The sequence below is a fragment of the Chamaea fasciata genome, unplaced genomic scaffold, assembly GCF_029207755.1.
Source record: "Chamaea fasciata isolate MVZ Bird 193981 ecotype frontalis unplaced genomic scaffold, bChaFas1.0.hap1 SCAF_8, whole genome shotgun sequence".
Classification (NCBI taxonomy): Eukaryota; Metazoa; Chordata; class Aves; order Passeriformes; family Sylviidae; genus Chamaea; species Chamaea fasciata.
In genome coordinates this window covers 7,624,897-7,649,359 of record NW_027094093.1, presented here as the reverse complement: position 1 = coordinate 7,649,359, position 24,463 = coordinate 7,624,897, and the positions used below count along the sequence as shown (strand labels likewise).

The 24,463-nt window shown below is 38.1% G+C and overlaps 1 protein-coding gene across 14 annotated transcripts in view; it reads left to right on the top strand.

Annotated features, from left to right (window-relative positions):
• Positions 1-24,463, top strand: part of TFPI (tissue factor pathway inhibitor) — a 207,362-nt gene that overhangs the window by 79,851 nt on the left and 103,048 nt on the right. For 8 of the 14 annotated variants that reach the window (XM_066189523.1, XM_066189521.1, XM_066189526.1 and 5 more), the window contains exon 1: positions 15,502-15,604. The exons of 4 other annotated variants lie outside the window; for them this stretch is intronic. In XM_066189523.1, the coding sequence (XP_066045620.1) occupies positions 15,504-15,604 (101 nt within the window). In that variant the 5' untranslated portion in view covers positions 15,502-15,503. Of the gene's footprint in view, positions 1-224; positions 251-15,501; positions 15,605-24,463 lie in introns of those variants that run through there. 2 more of the 14 variants (XM_066189527.1, XM_066189538.1) reach the window with 2 other exon arrangements.

Below are 24,463 nucleotides of genomic sequence, written 5' to 3'. Positions count from 1 at the left end.
AGCTTCTTCTTAAGTCAGTCATTAAACACTACACAATAGCTGCTTGTTCTATATTTTTTGCAGCTCAGAAACTTTCTGTGCTCCACATAGTTCAAGGCCTAAAATTCGACTCTGTTTCAAACCTCTATCTAAGTAACCTCATTGCAACCCTGTGAAAGTTCTCTGCTCTTTCAGTTCCTACATCCAGGTACAACCCTGAAGAACATATAGGCGTACACAAATGATTTCTGCGTGTGCAAATGCTCCCAGGGTAATTGTTACAGTTACTTTAGTAGAACAGTATTGTTTTGCCATTATGACCGCTCAATAATTAATGTCAGGATTGTGTTAAACAACTACTAATGCTTTGAGGTTTCTGAGTTCAGATATGCTCATGTGTTAGGGGACTGCTCTGTGTTTGCCACCTTTCGGGGATCCGTCTGTATAGATGACATGACCAAACCATTGAAAGCTTGATTTCAAAGCCCTCTCTAAAACCTCTGTCAGGTTTGTCAAACAATGATGAGGCAGAAACTACCATTTCAGCAGTATGTAAAGCTTTAATTGATAGTCTTTTGTCCAGTAACAAATGTTGTCAGGGGTCTGTGATGCTAGTCAGTGGGTGTAAAAGGAGATGAATATACCCTTAAGGGCAACCTTGCAAGTACCTGTCATTTAGAAGCAGATGAAATTGGAATTTCCCCCCAACTTATTGCTCATATTTCCCCATCCCACCAGTAATTTTCAGCTATTCATGCATGCTCAGCATCTAGGTTGGCACGAGAATTTGGTGCCAGATGATTAAAGTGACAAACGAACAGTAGGAATCAGAGCAATGTTTTTTAAGAGTGTCATCTCTCTGAATTAGGGTGGTGTTTTTGTGTAGCCTGAAGGGATATGGAGAGCCAGGGCTGAAGCGTGGGAGAGAATATGGCTTTAGAAAAGCACTGTACACTTCAGATACTGAGTTGTATCTTAGCAGCAGTGATATCTTGGAAAAAGGCTTTTTTCTGTTTCTATTCACGCTGCATGCGTGTGACTAGACTTGCATATGAATTTTGTTTTGATTTAATTTGGGGGTAATTTTATTTCATTCTAAGCACAGGTGAATTTAGAACACCATTTAAGCTTTGTTTATTTCAGCCAGTGATTATTGTTTTAAAAAGACTTTGGGGAGAAAAAAGGTCTATATATTAAAATTGGAACAAAGTTACGTATGTAAGTGTTTTAGACAAATAATCAGCTTGTGAAAGAAATGGGGTTTGTTAAGTACAAATTTTACATCCTAATCATTCCTAAATTTTTAACCCTTGATCAACCCTCTCTGTTCAATCACAGAGAGAACAATCAAATACTGAATTATGAGAGAGAGGTACCCAACAATATCAGAAATCTAGTTCAGCACAGAAACAACAACAAAAAATTCAAACAGTGGTTTTATGATCCCTATTTACCACAAACTCTTTCGAATGAGAACTTTCTAGCAGTTAACCTTGAATTTCCTTTAATGTGATTATACAATTAAATCTATCTCACAAATGTGTTTCCCTATAGATCATTTCTGATCCAGCAATGCTGTTTCTGCTTTCATGATGATAAAGTGAGTGAAATACTAAGGCTTTTATTTATTAGGTCTTCGTCTTGTTTTGTAATGATATGGTTTTGGACAAATGAGTGTTATCTGCAGAAAATACTCAAAGGTTAAATATAAACAATGTACAATAGTCTTAACATTTTATTTCATAACATCCAAGCTAATCCTATGAAATTTGATGCAGTTTATAGGCTGTCTGTCAGTAATTGAAATTTACAGTAATTTTTTCTGCTATTTTTTCCCTGCCTTTCCCTGTAACATACTCATTTCTTAATACAAGATTGGAGTGTTTCAAGACACGGATGGCTGGTGTATGACTAACAGTGTTTAATAACACTTTTGAAAATGACTAAACATTGGCTGAAAATATTTCTCTGCATTGGTACTGCAGGGAAATTGCTGTGCTGAGAAAATTGCTGTTGAATCAGAATGCTGCTCAAGTCAATAGAATAATTTGTTTCATACATTAGGGTCACCAGACAAATTAGCTGCAGCTTTTCCTACAGACTGACACTACTACATTAAAGAGTGGAAGAGTGGAAAATGCAGAGCAGTGCTGATGGAACAAGGAAATGATTTGAAATATTAATTCTCTGGAAGCCTCTGTCAATATTCTTTGCAGATGAAATTATCCTGGTGTACCATGATAGATTCTCAGCTCTAACAAATACAACCAGTCTCTTACGTATGTCTGCACATTCTTATCTTTCCTGAGTCCTTCCAATTCTTAGGAAAGTCAGCAAGGAGCTAAACTACAAAAATTTCTCCACTGAACAATTTTAAAGATGGGTGCTTAAATCTGGAATTTAACTGCAGGGTGACCTTGTTCCCTCAGATTGCTGCCATTCTGGAGCAGGACAGGAGGATATCTATATTCTTTAATCACCAAGCACCCAGATATCTGGTTTAGGTGGTGGCAGGTTTTGTGTAAACCCATCCAGTTCATGTTGCTTTGTCTTGGGGCACAAAGCTGCTCACAGGCCAGGAAGCACAGGGTGAACTCCTTCAAAAATATGTCCCTGGCATTCTGCAAATGAGAGCCCTCCCCAGCCTCCCCCTAAGAGTGTAAAATCCCCCTACAGCTTTTACTTCTATACATATTTCTCCTCATATTCTAAAGCTCCAACCTTTAAAGAGTAAGTTTAAAATTCAGTATATTTACCTGATAAAAATAATTTATTTTACTTTTCATAAATGAACTTTTGATATTGTTTTAGTTTTTAATACCCTGGAAAACTGTGAGCATTAGGAATTTTTCTCCACACCTTTTTACATTAGTATGCAGAATTATTTTTTTTTTTGTCGTACACTCATGAAGTGTAACTGCATGACTGCAGTGCACCAGTAATGAACTTTACCTGCCTGAACAGTGAGCTTTCAACTTCCCACTTTCACTCTGTTCTGTACACACAATGAAAACCTTTTTTCAGTGACAGCTGTTTCAACTTGCCAAAAATGCATTAGTTTACATAATAATTCTGTACATTTTGAAACACTGATACCACATGGAATTTTATCTACTGGACACATCCACTTGGCATTTTCCTGCAGCCAGACTAGAGGCGCAACTGTTCTGCTGACTGTTGTACCAGGACCAGAGTTTTATCCACTTCTGACCCTGTGTAATCCTGACACTGAAGCAGATCAGACTTGTAGGATAGACACAATTCACCTATGGAAGATGTCATTGCCCAAAGATAATGAAACTTCTTTAATCCGAAATATAATTTTGTGGTATTTTGGTATGAGAAATAGGGTTGGCTTTTTTTTGATACATGATTAAATTTTGCAACATATACTGCATTCAGTAGTGTATCTGTAAGTAGGCACAGCTGAGCGCTTCAGGGTCAGGGCTTTCTGTTCTCTGTGTAATGCAAAAAGCAAAACATGGAGGCAAAGAGTCCCTCAACCTTTGAAACTTGAGAAATCAGGTTCAGTCCTTTGAAACTAAGCTACATTATTGGTTATGTTTTGATTGCAGAAGTGAAGTAGAAAGAATGTCATCAGGAATATTTCCTGTGGTGGAAATATCTTAACAGCACGGTATCTTATTTGTGAGTTATTTCCCTTTCCTTGTTGTATTTGGTAGTGCAAAGAGAAAATGGTGTGAGTCAACATCTGAAGGCACAGTTAGCAAAATAAATCAGGAAGATTACTGTAATGAGGTGTTGAAATGAAATGCTAGCATGTGCTGCTGTTATGGTGTTTAATAGAGGTGCCAGAAGCAAAATACACATATTAATCCATAATTCCCAAGGTAATTCTGTTCACTGCAGTTTAGATTCCACAAGAAAATCCAAAAGGAACTCTTAAAGCAATGCACCTTTAATGGTCTGCATAATGTTTTTATTCCAGATTGACTTTGTTCCAAAAGGAGGTATTTTTTGAAATAAGTGTGATTGACGGAAACAAAGCATGAATGGCACCAGGGATTCGTAACTGGGCAGTCAATACGGATTTTGGTGTTACTTCATAGAATTGGATGTTTTCCTACTAGTAAAATTTCAGTGTGACCTGACAAGTGTCTGGTTGGTTATGTGACTTCTCTTGCTGAAGGATTTCACTCCACTCAGGGTTTTTATCCCCTGGACATGTCTGTGTGAGGGGGTTCAGATGGATTGATTTTCTTTCTTGATTTCACACCTGTGATGAGGAATGGAAACCCCTCGGTGGTGGGGACTGGTGCTCAGTGCTGAGTCCTGTAAGTTACTGTTTAGGAAAACAGTATAAAATGAAGGACTTGAACTTTGATTCTCTTGGACTAAAGGCAGAGTTCTACACAGGTTTTCATTTTTAAAAGAGCTGAGGAAAAACAAGTAATTGCTACCCTTGCTGATCATTTTAAAAACCTAACCCTGGTTTTCTGTTTACACCTAAAACAGTTCAGAGAAAATATTTTCAGGTTCTTTTAGTTCTCTGTAATTATTATTCACTCTCTAACCTCTTTAGTATGCTGAATCACAGTCTGCTTTCTATTTGATCCAAAAGGCGAATATCCTCATCTTCAAACTGTTTAGCTGTTAGAAATGGAATTGTGTGGAATCAAATATTTTTCAATGTGACTAATGAATCACCCTGAGTTCCTGTCCTGTGAACTGCAGAGTTATTTTACCTAACTAAGCCATAGTTTCCAGCTGTGTTAAGTTACCCTGAATTCAACTGACATCTTTCATCATAGAAAGTCATGCTATCAGTTGGTGCCTAACAGCTCATTTTTAACTTCAGGCTTGGTTGCTCTAATCTAGACAACAGCTATTTATGCTTCAGGTAATATTTGCTGGATTTTGGTAAAAATCTTCAAGTTCCTTCAAGGACACACTATCCTGGTAACTCAAATTGAGATTCCTGAAGTTGGTAGATAGTTTGGAAAGTATTCCTTCAGTTCACTTTTTAGTGGTGTCCTCAGTGAAAGGGAAATATTAAACCATATACTCAAGTTCTGTGCCTAAATATCTTTCATAATCTTCTATCAGAAAGTAATTAAAATTCAATTCCCTCAAATAGGCCACTTAAGGAAATGTGTTCAATCACGGAATTGACACCACAGATTTTTTGGATAATAAATGTGCTCAATGGGCACTTGGCATCTCTACTATTTTTCAGTCATAAATGAATTTTATATTGTCACTGCTTCAGTGGCAATTTAGGATTGAACTGTTGCCACGCAGTCTATACTATGACTCTTATGGAATCAAAACACACTGACTCACTGGAGTTGTCTTTAGCACCTCAGTGACTAGAATTTAGAAATATTTGAGTCTGATACAAGCCTTGCTTTATCTGTTTTGCTGATACATGTTAGCCAGACAAGAAGTAACACTTACAGAATTCAGCCAGATGAGTAATCTGAGTTCTTTGATAAATGTTGATATCAGAGTATCAAGATAACTGAGTTTTTAATGCTTATGCATATGACTGCAAACTTTGATTAGCTTTCTAGCCAATCAATGCCCCAGGGCATCCTATCCCTATTACCATATCACACAAATTTTTATTATTGGTCTCTTTTTGCTTACATGCTTTGGAAATGATGAGGTCACAGACTCCTGATTTTTCTTACTTATTAAGGAGATAATTTTTGAAGAGTTGGCAGAATTGTGTTGTTGTACCTATATCTTCACCTTAGGTGCTTGAGAGCACCTAATAAAGTAACTAAACTATGAAATAATGCTGGCTGCTCTCAAGAACGCTTGACAGGAACTTCACAAGGACAAGGAGTGAACAGTATCTCAGAATCGATAGTGTAATTTCAAATTAAGTCAGGGTATTTCCCTCCTATTTTCATGTCAGATCAATTACAGTGACCTGCTTCTTGATATCAGTGAACAATGATTTGTCTGTTTAGCTATAAAATGAGGGGCTTATTAAAAAAAAAATGAAAACCCAAAAGTAACGAGTAACTGAAGTAAATGAACGAGTAAATGAATCTGAAGCTGTGCCCCAGTTAAAATGGTGATTTACTGCAGATATTCAGAGAGATAACTGAGTCTCCTGTGGATGCAAGTTAAGTGTTACCATTTATCAGCTGAATTTGTATCATTATCCCAGCGTTAATATGTGGGGAGAGCTGCTTTGTCCTTACTGCTGCCCTAAGAGCCTTTCAGGGAGATTAACTCTTAGAGCAAATCTGGGATCAGTAAACAGCCCATAGGAATTTTTCCATTTATGTTGTTTTGGTTTTTGGACAGCAGATACAATTTCAGTAGGAGCTTAAAATCCCATTTTATGAAGGTCTTGGGCTTACTATGAAACTTTCTTTAAAAAAAATAATCTTACCTCTCTTGATGTTCCTGCCTTGTGTGCTATATTATTTAACAAATGTATCCAATCCATTACACCTTAAGTACCCCCTTGTGTAGGATTTATGGGAGCAGTGAACTCTTGCCTAGGCTGCTTAGAAGGTTTGGCTTTTTTTTTCCCGTAGGAAACGGTTATAGAGTGTTCAAAGGGTTAAATGATTTGATATAGTCATAGCGTTACTATTTTAAAAATGGGCAGTATGTGTTCTGCAGGAGATAATGGGGGGGGGGAGAATAGGGCAGAGTCCTTTCTCTGAATTTGCTGCTCTAGATATGATCAATTGATGTATTCCATGCTTTACTTGCTGTTCTAGCACAGGTCTGGGGTTTTGTACAGGAGTATGTACAAGTGAGTGAAAGATGCTGGCATTTGGCAGGGTAAAATTCCTGATAGCTTCCTCTGTTGCTGTTCATTGTGGGATCAGCTGTGCTGAGATTTGGGGTTTCTTTATTTTGTGGCTTTTTGTTTTCTTTTGTCTTAAAGATGATTTGTCTTATGATATTCCTTGCCATACTAGACAAGCTGGATTTTTTTTCTCATGTCCAGCTAAATGTATTTGACAGTCAGGATAAGAACATTTGAATAGATCCTAATTTTAATGTTCAGTTACATAGATATTTAATTACTAAAAAAAAAAATCCTACGCTTTTTAATATTAGAAGGGGGCAGGGGAGAGAAACTCCTGAAACTGTGCTCTCTTAAAAGTTTTGGTCATATTTTGAACTGTCAAAATAGGATAGTCTTGTGAGATTTTGTGAAAATTACTTTTGTGTTTTATTTGCCTGTGGTGTGGTTTCAGCCCTTGTAAATATAGAAACCTTTGCTCTCAATATAAGTGTTTGCTTATTTTTCAAGATTAAATACTTCTCTGCCTGTGATGGACAGAAAGTTGTATTACCTTTTAAATTTCAGTCATGGTAATAATTTCATTTTACTTGCTATCATTCTGATTCTGTAGCTTCCATATTTTACTTTTTTTTCCCTGACTTCCTGAATCAACAAGAACAAGCTGGCAGCCATGCAGTTGTATGACAGTGCCATACAGAAGGGACTTGCAGCTTTTAGGATGTAAAAAATTATTTAAATTCCCGTAATTTGCATGATGGTCTCCAGAAATTGGCATGTGGCATCACGAGAAGGCAAAATGCCAGTGTAATATCAGCTGGCTGTGAATGCTTGCAAAAGACAGTGAATACATTTTCAAAGGATTAAAAATTATGGCTTAAGGGAAGTCCAGTACATACCTACCCTGAAAATTCTGGTTAAGAGAAAAATAGAACTTGCCATGCCTTGAACAGCTTTGATAAAACTGCTGTGCAGTGTTTGAACTGAGGTGAAGACAGTGATTCATCCTTGTCGGAGTTGGCTCATGTGATGGGACACAAAATGGAGGAACATTTCTTACAATTTACTACATTCCTAAGTGTCAGGAATCAAATGTGTTTCTGCACAATAAACAAAAGGAAGTAGAGAAACTAGTCCCAGTTGTGGTTTCACAAGTCTGTGACAAAGTGCCATTCATGTGTAGAAAACAAGGAGCTTGGGTCACAGGGTTCTGTTTCTCCCTGCAGCTAGGGGTGTGTGTGAATGGAAATTGTTGGCTGGAAAAAATGTAAAGCATACACAGTGATGTGAATAAAATTTATTACAAGTTATCTCCCTGTATTTCCATAAAGTCTGTCCTTGAAGCATCCTGATGCCTTTGGTCACTGTCATGCCTAACATTGATCAATGCAACATCAAATTTAAGGATAACAACAAGGAACACAGTAAGGACAAAGAATCTGCAGCTGTTCTTGTACAGTACCATACTTGAAAAACGTGAATAAATCCTGGCTTAGTCTGGAAACTGTGTTCCAGGCTTTTCATTTTAAAAAAAAATTATCTAGCTCACTATTTATTTCTCTAATCCTTTTTCTGTAGTGAGGAATTCCCCAAGCTCTGTTTTGTGAACCCTTTTTTCCAACTGAGCTGGCTGTGTCTTGGTGGTGTTTCGTTGAATGAGCCATTGATTCAATTAGGGTTAAAGCCAATTCCTCTTAGCTCCTATTTTGTCCTTTCTGTTACAATCTTCACGGATTACTGCAGGAATTCCAAGTGGCAATGCTGTTTGTGAACTGGAACTGTAAAGAAAAGTGAAAAAAATCTAAATTCTAATTCATTTAGCTTTTAAATAAATATGAGTCTCCAACAATTAAAATTACTTTAAACATATGGTGCTTTTTTGCTTTGTGAAAATAGGAAGAAGCATAAAGTGAATTGATACCCATTTGGATTTACATCAATCTTCCTTATATCTTATTAATCATGTGTGCAAACTGTTGTATGTATGAGAATAAATCCTTGACTGCCATGCCATGCAGTTCCCAGCCCTGGCATGGAATGTGGGCTTTGGGAGCAGTAAGAGCCACGTGTATAATAAAGTGCTTGCATTCCCATGCCTGCACCAGAGGACTAATATAAGCTTTTATGTGGTATTATAATGAGAAAAATCGCTGTTGTTTTTTTTACAACTTCTGGGTATTTGAAACCATGATAGCATCCTGAAGAATTTAAGGCGATGGTTTCATTTTATTTCATTTTGTTTAAAGTTTATTTATTGTGTATCACACACCATCCTGGGTTGGAAAGAACCCACAAGGGCCATGGGGTCCAACTCCTGGCCCTGCACAGGACAGCCCAGGGATGACACCCTGTGCCAGAGAGCATTGCCCGAATGTTTGGGGAACTCTGGCATGTTTGGTGCTGTGACCACTTCCCTGGGAGGCCTGCCCAGTGCCCAGGCACCCACTGGGTGAAAAACCTTTTCCAATAACCAACCTAAACCTCCCTCATGCAGGGAAGCCACAGAAGGTTTTCTTCGCTGTGAGCTTTTGCTATTAAATGTCTATGAAATAGGAGAAATTAGATCTAGATTTATTCTTATGTGGCCAATTTTTTTTTTTTTTTTTAATTCCATATACCAGTTCAGGCAATGAAAAATTATGAAATTTATTTTCAAACAGTTCTGGAGTCCCAGGTGACTGGAAATGGGGGGGGGGGGGGAGGGGGGAAGGAATTGGGAATGATCCATTTCTCAAGCTCTTCATGGTGTAGTTCATATACTGTAACAACTTTATTTATGAAAACGTAGTTTTAAAGTTTTTAGTAAATTGTTTAAATTCTTTTTTTTCACCAGATTTTCAATTCTGAATGGATTTCCCTCTAGACAAATCTTTCAAAAGCAAAGGTCCCAGTCCAGAGCTGTGATCAGAGCTAGACAATTGACCAGGTTTTAGTTCCCCAGTAAAATGCACCTCAAAGGACTGTTAGTGTCAGGATGTGATAAAAAGAAGTGGCATTCAGTGGTCTGGGGCTTAAGGGAGGATTCATCCTATGAAGACCTGATTTCTGTGATGGTCTTATAATTGGACACAGAAATGCAAATTAATGACAAGGAATGCTTGGCTCAGTCAGGTACCCTAAATTCCCAAAGGTGAAATTTCCCTGTAGATGACAGCTTAAAAACAAAGGAATCAACCAGTAAGAATTGAATGGCTAATTTGTAGAGGCTGAGCATAATCAATTTGGTTTTAGAAGTGGTCGGGAGAAAGAAGGATGCTTCTTGGTGCTAGCTGACAGTCAGGGAGACAAAAATGCAATGTTATGCAACTACTGCTATAAAGAATGATCAGAAAAATAAAAAGGCTTTTGTCTGTTGGGAGAAAGGAGCAAATCTGAGAATCATCCACACTCCTACTCTTGAGGCCGTTTGAGAGCCTGAGGCTGAATGCTTGTTCCTGTAGGAGAGGCCCACAAATGGGGAGGAGGCTGTATGAAATTAATAAACCCTTCAACCTGAGAGTGAGAGAAATATGAAAAACTTGTCGCTTTTCTCTGTATTATCTGCTTTTCTTATCAACTCTGACTTGCTTTAGTAGGAGAGGAGAGTAGGCACAATAGGAGAAATAGAAAGCAGAAAGTGTAATTAATTTTCTCTCTTTAGAAACAAAGATAAAGATGCAAAGCTGGGTTTGAGTAATCTGTAGTTTCCATTGCTTTTGGCAATAGAGGTGTAACTTGAAAAAAGGTGTTTGGAATTTTTAGCCACTATCTCTGAAGGGAGGGGACTGATTTTTCTATGATGCATTTGAATCATGCTTCCTAAGCACCGCAGAAAATTCTACATATTATTTATAATATTTAGATATTTATAATATTATTCTGAATATTATTAAAAATAAAAAATAATAACTTAAGAGCCTAATCCAAAATTTCCTGGACTTAAAAGAATCTCATTCACCCCATTAGTCCCTAGATCAGATTTGGTTCTCACTGAACAGATATAAAACTTCCTAGCCATATCATTTACTAAGCTGAAGATTTATTTACCTCTTCTTAAAACTGGTTGCTTTCAGACAGCCAGGTGTTATAAATATTCATACTGGAATAAATTTCCTTGTCAGGGGTATTTAGTGCAAATGATCCTTGCACTTGAAAAAATGTCCTGTCTTTTTCTGCCCAAGAGCTCCGGTGAGTTTTTGATGGGCACTGTAGAAAGAGATAGACTGTTCTAAATACTTGATTTATCAGGATCCCCGACCCTCCTGTCACCCTCCGTGGCTTGCATTATCTTTGGATATTGAAGCAAATAGAATCGTTTCTCCCGAGCGCTGTGCAATTTAACTCTCATAACCTGTGAAAAAGGCACCAGATGTTACTGAGGTCCCACGTTTCCCATCTCTGCTTTGAACTCGTCTCCCTCCCACATGGTTATTAAACTTTGGTTACAGCAACAACAGCTTCTTTTTGACGACAGTGACAGTGGTGTCTGATGCTCTTAAATTCTGGTTTAAAAGACCATCTAAACCAGTTAAGTGGGCAGCACATCAAAGCACATTAGGAGGTGTAAAGGAAAGGCTGCTGCCTTTCAAGGCAAAATGATAGCAAGATTAGCATATTTATAAGCACAGATGTTTAGAGGACAGGGTTTTGTCCTCAGTTATGGCCCTGGAATAACTTTCTTTGTCATTCAAAACTGTAAAAAACATTACTAAAATCTCCAAATAGGGCAGCTTTTGGGGGTCTAATGGTCACCCAGAGTGTGGCTGTTTTGTAAGGCTGGCTCATGTTTCCACGCTGGGTTATTGAAGACAGTGCTAAGGTGGTGTCATGTGTCTCCTTTCGGATGTTTATAGCTGTCACTGACTTCATAAAACCCAGAATACCCTAAAGGTTTCTAAGTGTTTAATTTTTTTCCCCTACTCAACACAATTTCTTATTAATGACTATTGTAGGTTAGAAACCTCCATAGAGGTTTTTTTGATTTTTAGAAAATTGTTCCAGAAAACAAGTTGTCATATATACCTATACGACTTAACAAAGTAATTTCAGTAATTTAACTTGCTTGTGTTCTAGAAATGGATTTTCAGGAAAGCAGAAACCATTGCTATAATTGCCAACAAAAGCAGAGATCATGAAATAATCCTTTTGTCAATTCCTAAGTCTTTTCAATGTCTGTCATAAAATAATAGCTTTTGTTGGCTCTTACTTTGTCATACTTTTCCGAAAAGCAGAAAACTTGCTGTGTTCTTATTCTTGAAGACGGAAATCTTCATTTTGGCTGGGCAAAATACTTTGGCTAAACAGGGAAATCTTTAAATAAATCAGAATGTTTCAGTTTTTGATAGCCCACAAACACCAGAATCCACCCCCCCCTTTTTTTTTTTAAGTTAAATGGCAATTAAAAATATAAAAGAAATCAGAGCTTATAACAAAAAGAAAGCGACTTCTGAGTAGTTTTATATGTTAAGAGGAATGAGGAAATCAGGAGGGGACTTACTCATGAATGCCCAGTGGTTTTGCATGCCATCTCCACAAATCATGGCAGCACGGCCTTTGGCACCTTCATTACCTCCTAAAATCAGTGGATACGGTCCATCAAACTTGGAGACCTGATAAAAAAATATTGCTCACCTTGAATCTTAACAGGGCTCCTTCAATCAGAAGTATTCTTCTGGCTTGCACTAACACTTTGCCCAGTTTACTTTGGATAGGAATTGATTTTGTATTCCCAAAGAAGCATTTTCTGGAGTGAGGAGATTTCCATGCTGAACTGGAGGGGGTAGATTTACATGCTGAAGACTTGAAATGGTAAAAGAGGAAAAAGTAGCAAAAAGCTCTTGTCCATCTCCTGCCATCTGGACAGTGACCCCCAACTATCTGTTTGGGCTTTTTGCCCAAGTTGACTATCTAAAATACAAAACAGAAAACAGCAAAACAAAATCAGTTTTAAAAAAGTTGCTCTCTGTGTCTGCGTGTATGACTGCAGGACAACAATATTACAGAATGTTAATTTTTCATTCTTTTTAAGAGGCTGCCCAAAGGAAGTATACCCTCACTTTTCAATTTTTAATTATTATATCCATGTAGAAATATATGCATTGTGTGCCTGTAGCAGGTTTATAATCTAGAACCAACTGAAGGCTTTGCATATGCAGTCTGAACTGTTAAATACACAAGTACTAGATGACTTTATTCCATGGAGTTCTTTATGGTCTAACAGTCAACGGTAGTTTCTTGTTCCAATCTTCTTTTATAGGTGCCATGAAAACTACTCTGGGACACTGCTGAATATTTTAGGGCTTGAGGAAAAGGGTAATGTGTGGTCAGCCCAGCTGCGGAGACTGGTCAGACCTTTTCATATCTTGCAGATAATGATTCTCAGCTATGATTCAGCTGCTGCTGCCATTTAGCTCCAGACTTGTAAGGCCAAACCTCAATCAATTGCAGCGATTTCAACTCATATCAGATGGTGGGTGAGAAATACCTTTTTGTTGTTCCTTTGTATTTCTCTTCTTAAAAAAGAAAAAAGACAAAACAAAAATGCTGAAAAGAAGTTTAGTTCTTCAGTTTCCTTCACAGAAGTGTAAATAAATAAAGGGTTAAAGATTTCTTTGACAGTATAAAAGAGCATAAGCACAAACACGGGGTTCTGGAAACAAACAGGCCCGTTTTCCCAAAAAACTGGCTGGTGGATCAGGTAGAAATATACCTGCAAACACTTCTAAGCCTGATATTAATCTATAACATTATCCTGTCACTTGGTTGGAGTCATTCATGTCACAAGCCAAAACCTCTGCTGCAATATTGCAAAGAATTTGGCAACCCCTCTGTAATTTTATCTCAATTTTCTAATGCCCTTAGGGACAGATTCCACACAATACCAGAAAAATGCAATTGTTGGACCACATGAAAATTCAGGAGAATTAGATATCAGAGAGCTAAACCCCCATTTTTTTCTCAATATTCTATACTCGTAATATGTTTCCTGTTTCTTGCTAGAAATCATCCATATTCCAAACTCTCTATTTCTAATAGTTGATTGCATTGAAAAATCTTTTCAGCTGGGTGCCTGGAAAAGTGCATTCCCTGAGGTTTTTTTCATTGTGAAGCTTTCATTTTGTCCTGTGTCACTCCAGATGTGAGTGCCAATGATTTTCTATCTCACAGGGAGAAAAACAGCCAATAATAGATGCATGCAACCATGCTTTTTAATGTATTTTCTTTAACATTAAAAATAAAAGATGGAACTAGAAAGAAAGAGGTCATTCATCTTCTGTCAGAAATATAAATGCAGGAGGAGAAGGAACATAAATGTGTATATATATATATATATATATATACCCATGAGTTGGTTTTATATCAAAGATGAATGCAGCACAACTGCATAATAGATAATGCATACTTCACTGCAAAGTGCTGTGGAAAACCTACATTTTCAGAAGTTTCCTATAATTCCAGCTGCTTTGTACTGAAAAGTAGAGACCTGGAAAGCTTTTATGAGCCAAGATGTTTACTACTGACATCATGAAAATTTCTTTCCACAGAACAAGTAATTTGCCTGAAAACTTGTATGTGAAATTCTTTCCTCTCTAGCTACTTTAACCTGGAACATAGCAAATGAAATTCAGTAGGGAATAAAGGATAAAACAAGTGGTTTCTGTGAAACAAGTGGCTTCTGTATTCAAGATTGTTAGAGTAACCTTATTGCTTCAAGGAGGATATAAAAAAGTAATTGTCTCTCTATTGCAAAAATTCTTTCCATGTAAGTGCCTCATTTCACTTGAGAAGCACAGCATTGGTTGTTCACCTCTGCATCCATTAGCCACTTAAACACATTAAAGTGCTTTAAAAAAATTTTACAATGAAATTTAGGCTTTTACTAGAGGTTGTTCATGACAGGTTGAAATAACCCTTTTTATTCTCTATATATTTTCCTGTATTTCCCAGTTCTTATCTTTTCTGGTAGAAAAAAAGTCAGTGTTTTTAATGAAATGAAGCAATAAAAATCAGAAGTTGAAACTGAGAAAAATGAGTTTTATGAACCTTGACTGTAAACTTTGTGAACATTAATGAGCATATTCTATTAAAAGAAAAAAATCTAAACAAAAAGAAATCCCATGATGGTAAGAGATTTTGACTGCTACTCTTTACTATGAGTTAAATCTCAAGTGGTTTGTATGCTTATCAGCATTACTAATGTTTTTACCTTCAGTTATTGGACAATGTCATAGCAAACAGTAGAGCAGTAGTTTGTGTGAGTGCTTTAGTAATTCCTCCTGGCAATGGAAGGATTATAGATACATTCCAAATTTAATTTAGCTTTAATCCAATTGTTCTCAATTTAGGATTGAATATCCGCATTGTACAGACACGAACGAACCGCAGCATTTACCTGCCAGCCGAGCTGCTGGCAGCGAGCACGGGCACACTTTGGGCTGCTCCCAGAGGTGACAACAGCAGTGCTGCTCTCTTTGGGCACTGCCATCTGTCACCAAGTGGCTTTCAGCTCTCCCTGCAAGCAAACCCAGCCTGCTCAGTGACAAATCTCTGCTGCTTCTGGGGCTGCCTTGCTGCAGTCAAATGTGCTGCTCTGCTCACTGTTTCTGTGAATGTGCTTTTTAAGACAGATTTCATCATATATGGTTTTGCTATGGAGAACTGTAGGAGAAGGGAATACAGGTGACCTGGGCCCTGATAAGTAACAGCTGTGTTAATTACCCAATACAGCCTCACCCCTGAGTCACAGCTGTGTCCAATAAAGATAAGTGTGATAAAAGGGAGTGGGTGAGCTGCTGAGGGGGGAATTATGGAGGAGGATCATGAAGGAAAAGGAACCTTGTGGAAAAGGGAAACAGAGGATTATGAAGAAAAAAGAAGGCTTCTGAGGAGAGGAATCACTGTTGTGAGGTCAGTCTGGGTGTGCAGTTAGAGCCTGATGTTGAAACTTGCAGATAAGGTCTGGCCAGGTAAAAGCCTGCAGTCAGAGTTGAGCAGGAAATAAGCAGCAGTCAGAGGCTGCAAGGGAAACCTCCAGCAGGAGCTTGGTGCAGGCAGAGTCAGTGAATGGTTGGGGTCAGGATGGCTGAGGTGTGAAGAGGAATAAACCAGGGCCCTTTTCATGCTGTGATGAACAAGAAGTCTGTGTCTCAGCTCATTGCTACCCTCTAACCAAAGGGCTGCTGCAACAGAAAATAAATTATTTGAAAGAGCAGTAGATAAGCTTGTGATTTCTAAGTGAAGTTTATGGACACTTTAGCATTTTTTCTCATTTCCTGATGTGCTTATAACCAAAGCACTTGTATGTCAGGCTGGCAGGTCCCTTAAATGCTCTTTTGGGCTGAAGGAGTACTTCTGTTTCTCTTAGTTTCATATAATTCTTTGTCAGAAAACTCCTTCTTTTCACTTTTTTTTTCTCAGAAAACTGATACTGATGGAAGAGATGTGTAATTCTGGTGTATTCATGTTTGATTAAATTCACATCCAGATATGAGCAAATGTTACTCACTTTCTTAAGTAATTTATAATTTGGAATATTTTGCACTTTGCTACGGTCAAATGTGAGGTCAGAGGAGGTGATGAGTAAAGTAAAATTCATCAGAAATTCAGGCTGAAAACCCACTAAATGCTGGCTTCTGAAAGCCATTGCTCTCCTTATTAAATATTACTGCTCTTCTGAGTCTCTTCCTTCTTTAATTCCAAGTGAAGTGATTTGGCCGTGAGCAGCTCTGTGGGTGCTTTGTGTGGGAGTGCTGACACAGCACCCACAGAGCCCTGTTTAATATCTCCACTGAGACACTAAGCTTGCTCCTTGTTTTGTATGGGCTGCCAATATTCTCCCTTCCCAGCTCGGAGCTGAACGGTTTGTTCCACCTGTGCTCCCCCTGCATTGTCAGACAGTGCTGCAAAAGCTGCTTTAGCTTGGCACCAGCAGTTGTCATACAGGCGGAGGAAGGGGTTGGTTTTTCTGTCTTGCAGCTCTTACTTGCTGCTGACAGCTGAGATGAAGCGCTAGACTTTATGTTAAATTAGGTATAAAAGAAGCAGGATTCAGGAAGATCAAGGAAAAGCTCTGGATTGGGGCCAACATCAGTCCCATTATTCAGCGTAGAGTTTATCAGATGAAACATGTATGTTGTGTGTGCTCGAATTTAAACAAACGCTATTACATGAATAAAGAATACAATGCAGGTTATTAATATGAACAAGATAAGCATGAATTAAAACTCTAAGCAGGAGAGAATACCCAACATCTTCCAAAAGACCTTTTAATGTTTTGCTCTGTATGCTTTTTCCTCGACCTCAGCTGTCCTTTAACTCACTGTCTTTTGTAAGAGGCAGTTTTCGTACTATCATCTATTGCACAGGTGCGTGGATGCTCAATAATGCTGTTGCTGAGCTTGCTCTTCAACACAAGCAAGGAATTGACAGGGAGGGTTCCTTTTACTTAACAAGGATTAATGAGTTTTGATGTCTCTGATTGGGAATAGTGCAGATATAAGTTGTTTATTCAGCTTATGGAATTCATTCTAAAATCAGAGAAATACAGCCTGAGACATCAACTCAGACTTGTATGTTCCCATCATATTTGTAATTTAATTGTCTAATTTAATATCCAGCTTGTCAGCCACATCATCTGCCCTAGCACTCCAAAAATCAATAGCTGTGGTCTGGTATTGCTAAAACTAAAGCAAGTAGATTCTAGTATGAGCTGCTAAATTTGTCATTTAAGCATATTCTGGTGTTCAGCAAAGCATGACCCGTCACCTTAGAGACGTAGGCTCTGTATTTTCATTACTTGATAGTAATTTCTTCTCCCTTCAACCCTCTTCAAATGTGTGAACCAAAGTGGAGGCTTGGAAATGTGAAAATATGAAGCCTTGGGCAGCTGGCACTTTGAAGACAAAGACTGCATGGAAAAGTGTCAGAAAAGCACTGCATAGGTCCCTGGCCTGGAACTGAGAGCCCTTGGGGAACAAGTCGTTTAGAGAAGCACTGAGTTGCTTTCTCACAGGCTAAACATTGATGGAAGGAGTTCTGGGTCTCTTTTTCAGTCCTCTAGTCTGTTTGTGGTTTTCTATCATCCTTTATTTTCAGTCTTCCTCCTACCCCACCCTCCCTGTACTCTTGCATTTAACATTTTCTAGTGTCTTTTACAATTTCTCAGACAGTCTTGTCCCTCTAGGATGTGCAAGCCTTCCTTAGCCTAGCTCCTGGTGTCAGTGGAGTTCTTCAAATTAAGCAAAAGTACAATTTACCTGGAAGATTGATGCAACAGCAGACAGGCAGAGTAAGTTCATTTAAACTGCAATAAGTAGATACCTCATAGCTAGAACTAGGAAAGGGAATTTGTTATATGACAATTATGAACTTAGGCACTTTGTAATAATGGCATAAGGCTTATTCAGTGCATTTTTCCATGAGATAAAAGGATGATGGGATTGATTGTATTAGCATTTACTAACTGAAGGGAATTGGTTTGTTTTCTTCATATTTGAACTCAGAGCAGTGGAGTACTGCAAATGCTTGCTGTTGGGTCAGAAAAGAGGAAGGCAAGGAATATTACCTATAAGCTCCTACTGCCTTAGAGGGAAAGCATCTACAACCATTTTAAAGACCTTGGGTGCTGCTGTAGCTGTGCAGATATTTTCCTCTATTCAAAACCACTTCTGCTGTTACCAGTATGTGACAGGAAGCTTTGTAGTATTTGGGTCATCAAAGCCAAACTGATCAAACACTCATAACAAAAAAAACAAAAAAAACAAAAAAAAAAAAAAAAAAAAAAAAGGTGAGAGCATCTGTAGTTTGTGTCTGGAATGTCAGGAAAGGTTTGCAGGGAGTTCTGTGTAGCTGAGAAGTCTCCAGTCCTCCAGTCTACTTTTCACAAATTTAAAAAAAAGATTAATCTAGATAGATCTCTTTGTGAGAATATAATGTGGGCAATTTACAATAAGATGGGATATGGCATCCTATTTTCTCATGTTCTTTGACATGATCCCATTGCACTCAACGGGAATCTGGCTGTTTCATGGAATAGAACAAATTCTCAGTTCTGATGAAATTGTTATCAAGTTCAAGCTTGTAGCTATTTTTGGTCTATATTTCAGAACCTCTCAGAGTTTTCTGAGAAAAAGAGGGGTGATGGTGATATATAATTAAGGTTATCCCAGTGCTTTAGTTTGTGGAGGTTTATTTCACATTTCATATGCTGATGGGCCTGTATGAGCTGTATACAAAGTAGTTCTGGTGTTAAAAAAAAAGAAAACAACAACAAAAACCCCAAACATTTTCATCCTTTGATTCCTAGGCAGCTAGTTGTGAAATTTGGAGTTGCTTCCACAATCACAGTTACAAATCCAGAGGGCGCAGTCAAACTACTTAAATTGCAGTGAGACTTATAGAATATGTATGGGGTTTTTCCCTTGAGTGTGAAAACCTCTGTTGTCAGCATTTCATCTTATATTGGTTATTCTTTATACTGAAGAGCCCTTCTATTTCAGCTTGTATTCTAGGTAAAGAAACATGTCACAGCTGTTCTTAAATGCTTCTATTTGGATTTGTGTTGTTTTGTTTGCTAAGAATTTGCATTGGAAAGAGCAAAAGAGTTGTGAATGTAACCCCTTATTTGGTTAGGTTTATTCATGCTGATCCCTTAGGAGGTTTCCTTCTTTCTTAGCCAGATTAATTTTGTCAGAGGTCTCTGCACTGACCCTGTTCTGTCTCAAGCTGGTTGAGAACTTCAGTGAGCTTTCCTCCAGGTTTGTGCTGTCTCTTTGCTGCCATTGAGCAGTCCCATATGGAGTCTAATCCAAATGTCTCGTGTAGTTGGAGTCAAGGGTTCTTTGATTCCTATTAGTTTCTGATAAACTGGTGAGTTTTCATGTAAAATAATTTCAAAACAAGTTTTGTTTATGTGGTTAAGAACACTGACAAGACAAGGCTTCTCTTTCTCAAAAAGTGATTTTATAGATCTAAGGTTCTCTGAAAATTCCATTCACAGAAAAAAGTATTTCTTGAGTGAATGGAATCCCTAGTATTTATCTGTCTGGGAGAACATATATTGTAAATCAAGACTAAACAGTGCAATTTTTTCCTTGTCAATAGAAACCTCATATTTTTTTAATCCTTTGTGTTAAAACGAATACTTCAGAAGAGTTATAGTGAAAAAGCTGCTCTTTGCATGTCATGAGCACAAAGATTTCCTTGAAAAAGTTTTTGAAAGAACTTAGTCTAGGCATTAGTAGAAGAAGTTTGGGGGATATTTTGTTTCTTTCTCAAATGGAAATTTAATGATTTTTAACCTGAAATTAATTTCTAGTTTTTAAGATTTTTGAAGGCCCCTGTTTTAAGAAGAAACTTCTACCCCAACCTGAAAATGTCTTTTAGATTTAACTAGAGTGGCTAAATGTGAGCTGGAAAAAAGGAGAATGAGTCTGAGGGACTATCCAGTTGTGAGGCTTGCCACAAAAATGGAAGAAAAAGCATCTAACTAAACAATAAAAGTCCAATAATGAAATGTATTTGTGTACTACAGCTCTGTAGAGATGTAAAATGCTGTGTAATTGCTATGATTTATTAATGCATTTGTGTACTTTTGTAATAGCTCTTGTACTTTCTAATAACAACCAAAACATTTACAAACACACGGTTGGCAGAGCTGTTTTAGTCAACCATCCACTTCTGAATTTATACAATTGCTGAGACATTATTTTAGTATGCACTTTGGAGTTTTCTGCATATAAAAAGCTTCTAATATCTCTTAAATGGGGCCTTGAGGATTTCAAGCCCGGGAACACGTTTATTTAATGGCTTACTGAGTTGCTAACATGCACTGGTTTATAGCTACTTGAAAGTAGTAGATGATTTGCCTTCTCTCTTATGAGATGGATTTAAGTTGTTTTGGGGGCTTTTTGTGGCACTTAAGGTTTAACAACGACCAGGTATCTTCTCCCAAAGAAGTGTAACCTCAAAGAAGGGAAGTTCTTTGAGTGGGATAAGCCCTGTAGTCTGTACAGGCTGAGCAGACTTGCTTTGCCCAGTTTTCCCGATGGAACTGAGCAGATTTCAGTCTGCTTTCCCTTTCCAAGCCCGGCAGGTTGAGCTTGGCACCACATCCTGCTGTGGCAGCTGGAGGGCTTGCTCTGAGCTCCCCAACAGCTCGTGACAAATTTACTCTAATCAAAGCTCTGGTCACAGCACAGAGAAAAGAGCCAACTCTGCACTATCTTCTTTACCACTGAGTTAAATTTAAACAGAAGTAAAAAATAATACCAAGATATTTTGGCATGAAAAAAAATGAAACAATATTTCTACTTTGAGCACTAGCCTTATTGACAGAAATCTGATGAATGCATTTGCCAGGTGTTCCTGATGATTTGGTAATGTTACTATCTTCTTTGTGTAACATTTCAAACCTTGTTTTTCCTATGTAATATTAGCTGTAAAACATGGCCCTGTATTTCTCAATTTAATCTCATTGCTAACTTCTCTTGTGGTAGAGAAAAACTCTTTCTTCCCTGGCAGATCTCTTGTAGTAGAACTTAGACATCTTTTTTTTTGCTCTTGAAAAACAGATTGATGTTTACTAAAGCAAGTTTACAAATCAATTCTTCTTTGGTCTGTGTTTTATGGCTTTTTCTGGAGAATTGGGTTAGCAGGATGTTAACAAAAGCCTAACCATCTCTAAAGGCACTTTAACCTGGAGATGTAAATCAAAGCACATAGTCTGTAGCTTTAAAAGGTCTATTGGAATTGTGCTTTGACTCTTAGCTTGGCAATATGTAATAGGCTTATCAGAGTTGAATCCAGGAAAAAAATATCCAGAGGTCTGTGTCTCTCTCTTTAAATGTTTCTAAATGAGTCCTATTTCTTTTCACATAAAGGTTGAAATGGGAAAGGAATTGAGTCTAGATGGAAAACTTGATTTAGACCATAAATTGAGATTTATTTTTGTTCCTCTCCCCCGTTCAAGATCTTGAACGTTCAACTGCATTTACTACAAGAGGCTTTGATTGCTCTCTTTCAAAATAGGTTAAAAAGAATGTTGGAGGAGATGAGATGTGATATGTATTACAAATTATTTTAAAATGTGAAAAGCAGAAACCATTAGAAAACTCAGCCTAACTTATCAGCTAGCCTTTTAGAGAGGAAATAAGCTGGTTCCCAAAGCTGAGAATGATCTGGGGTTGATAGGCATGGCAGATGCAGGGGGACCTGGCAGCGGCAGTGTGCCAGTACAAGTTGCTAGTTCTAGGCAGATTAGTCTGAAGGAACAAAAGGGCTGAGATGTGCTAATTACACTGCAGGACACTTGCTTTCACTCACACAACTTCTGCACCTTCCCATTTCTGTGATGACTTCTGCTGCTGTGCAAGTGTGGCTAAACATTGTCACAGAACATTCAATTGCTGTTTAGTGCTATCTGACATGATGTCATCTGACAGGATCACCTTTGGCCAAGTGAGAATTTGCTCTGTAGCTCAAGCCTCCAAATAAAAATTCATCCTGTGTGTGTGCTGTACCTGCCAAGTTCGCTCTTTAATCTGAGTTAATAGCCCCGTCACATATAGCACAGTAGCCATTCCATTTCAGAGACATTGAAGCTATAGCCAAAAGTTAATGCACCTAAATTACATAATGATAATTTTTCAGTGTACAAAAATGACCTTAATGAAATGGGATGAGTAAGAAGTCTCCTTAACACAGTCCCTTCCATCCCAGTTTCTTGCATAGTGCTACTGGAGGGTACAGCACGCCAGGATGGGATCCCGAGGGTATCTGCTCCAAGCAGGATCCTGGGAGCTCCCTGTGCAAGGATTCAGAGGGGTTTGAAAGCCAGAGCCCTGCTGAGATTTCGCTTCCACTCCAGCAGCAAGAAAATTCCCCCTACCTAGCAAGACTCCCTCACTTGAAGGCTCGTCTCCTTTCTTCCAAAGCAGGTGTTTTTGAACCTTGCTTTGAAGAAGATGCAGATGGAGGAAGAGCAGAGCATTTGGGATTAAAGCTCTGTTCCAGAGTGGAGGGCACATGGCTCTTGTACCCAGTGGTGCTCAAACCAGCTCCTCCTGGCCTCTGAGAGCACGCTGAGCCCCAAGGTTTGAGTGTTCTGCCTCAGTGTTGAGCTGGGGTAAAGAGGGGCTGTTTGCTTTCTTTCTGCCTTGGTATTTGAGAGCATTTTTTCCACCATACATTACTTCAGAAATGGCTTTTAGAAATGTGCTGAAGATAGCCAGAAGGGACTTGGCAGAGCCTTTAGCTTTGTAATAAATTATTTTTAAGACAAGAGATGATACTGCACACTATTTTAATAAATGTCAGTGAGGGCACAGCGTTGTGACAGAGGGGCTCAAACTCTTGAGGTAAATGCTTCACCCAATGGAAATGTTGCTGTAGGATTCCTGATGATTTTCTGCGCTCCCGAGGGATTTACAGGCAGCTCTCTGGGGCTGAATACCTTTCCTGCCCCAGTTAGTGTAAGCAAAAGCTTTCCTTAGTCACAGTTATCATGTTCAGACTGCAGTGTGTTGATACTTGGAGCCTCTGATACACTGAAATATGTTTTCACTGATGAATTGCTGAAAAAACTGGGCAGGTGGGTGGGCTCCAAACTCTTCTCTGTGTCAATAAGATTGGTCTGACTAGGACATAAAGAAACAGTGTACAGAGCTTTCCTTGGAGTATTTGATAGTATTTTGTAGCAATCCTCCTTTTGTTTTATGTATCTCAGGGTCAAGAACATTTAGCTCCTGTCTTTGTGAGCAGAGGGCTCTTCTGCTTTCTGTGCAATGTCTGATGAAATGGTGCAATGGTTATCACGAAATGATAAAAAGCACTAGCCATTGCAGAGCCTCAGACTCAATAAATGGAACAGTGAATAATTAGAGCTTTATAAATGGTTTCTCAAGAAAAAAAAAATGTCAGAAGAATAAATGCAGGGAATCACAGCAGAATATTCAAGTGTGTGTTTTTAATTTCTTCAGAAGTTATGATTAATAGAGTCAGTCCATAGAATCTTTTATACCTGTTCCTGGCCTGCAGGAAGCACAAAGCACCAGCATTGTCTGAAGCCATTTGAGTTGTGAGAACTGAACTTTGCTTTTTACAAGACAAATGAACTTTGCTTTTTAAATTGCTTTCAGTCTGAACTTGTTCTTGTGTTTAACCAGCGACTGCAGTGTCAGGGAAACGGGATATAGAGTTTGCTTCTAGAATGACACAAAGAATTTAGCAGACTTAAGTAGAAGCTTGATTTGGTATTTCAGTATTTATCACAAACTTGCAGCTCCCCGTGGTTTCCTCCACTTTTCTCCCCTTGTTTTGGAATTCTGAGGAGTTCCCATTGATAGAAATTTGAGTTTTAAATGCCTTTTTTTTTTAATAGTCTTTTGCTATTGATAGATAAAAACGAAAGAACCATTTCCTAAAATATTTTGTTTCATTTCTATTACTGAAAGGCTGAAGGGATTTGATTTAAACTCAAAAAATTTAAAAGGGACATTAAATCTTCCCTGTTCAACCATGAGGTATGGTTTAGAGAAAGGTAATATGCAGTATAAGCTCATACAAGCTGAGGTAGAGCTTATTTATTTCTCTGCACTAAAATCAAGAAGATATTTGGTTTATACTCATATACTTGATTCAGAGACTCAGCTTCCTTCCTGAATAAGTCACTTGGATTTGGTAAATATTTTCAATATCTTATTCAGCAGGTCTGTAATATTCAGAGCTGTATCAAAGTAATTAAAAATAAAGATGTGTCTGAGGCTTAAG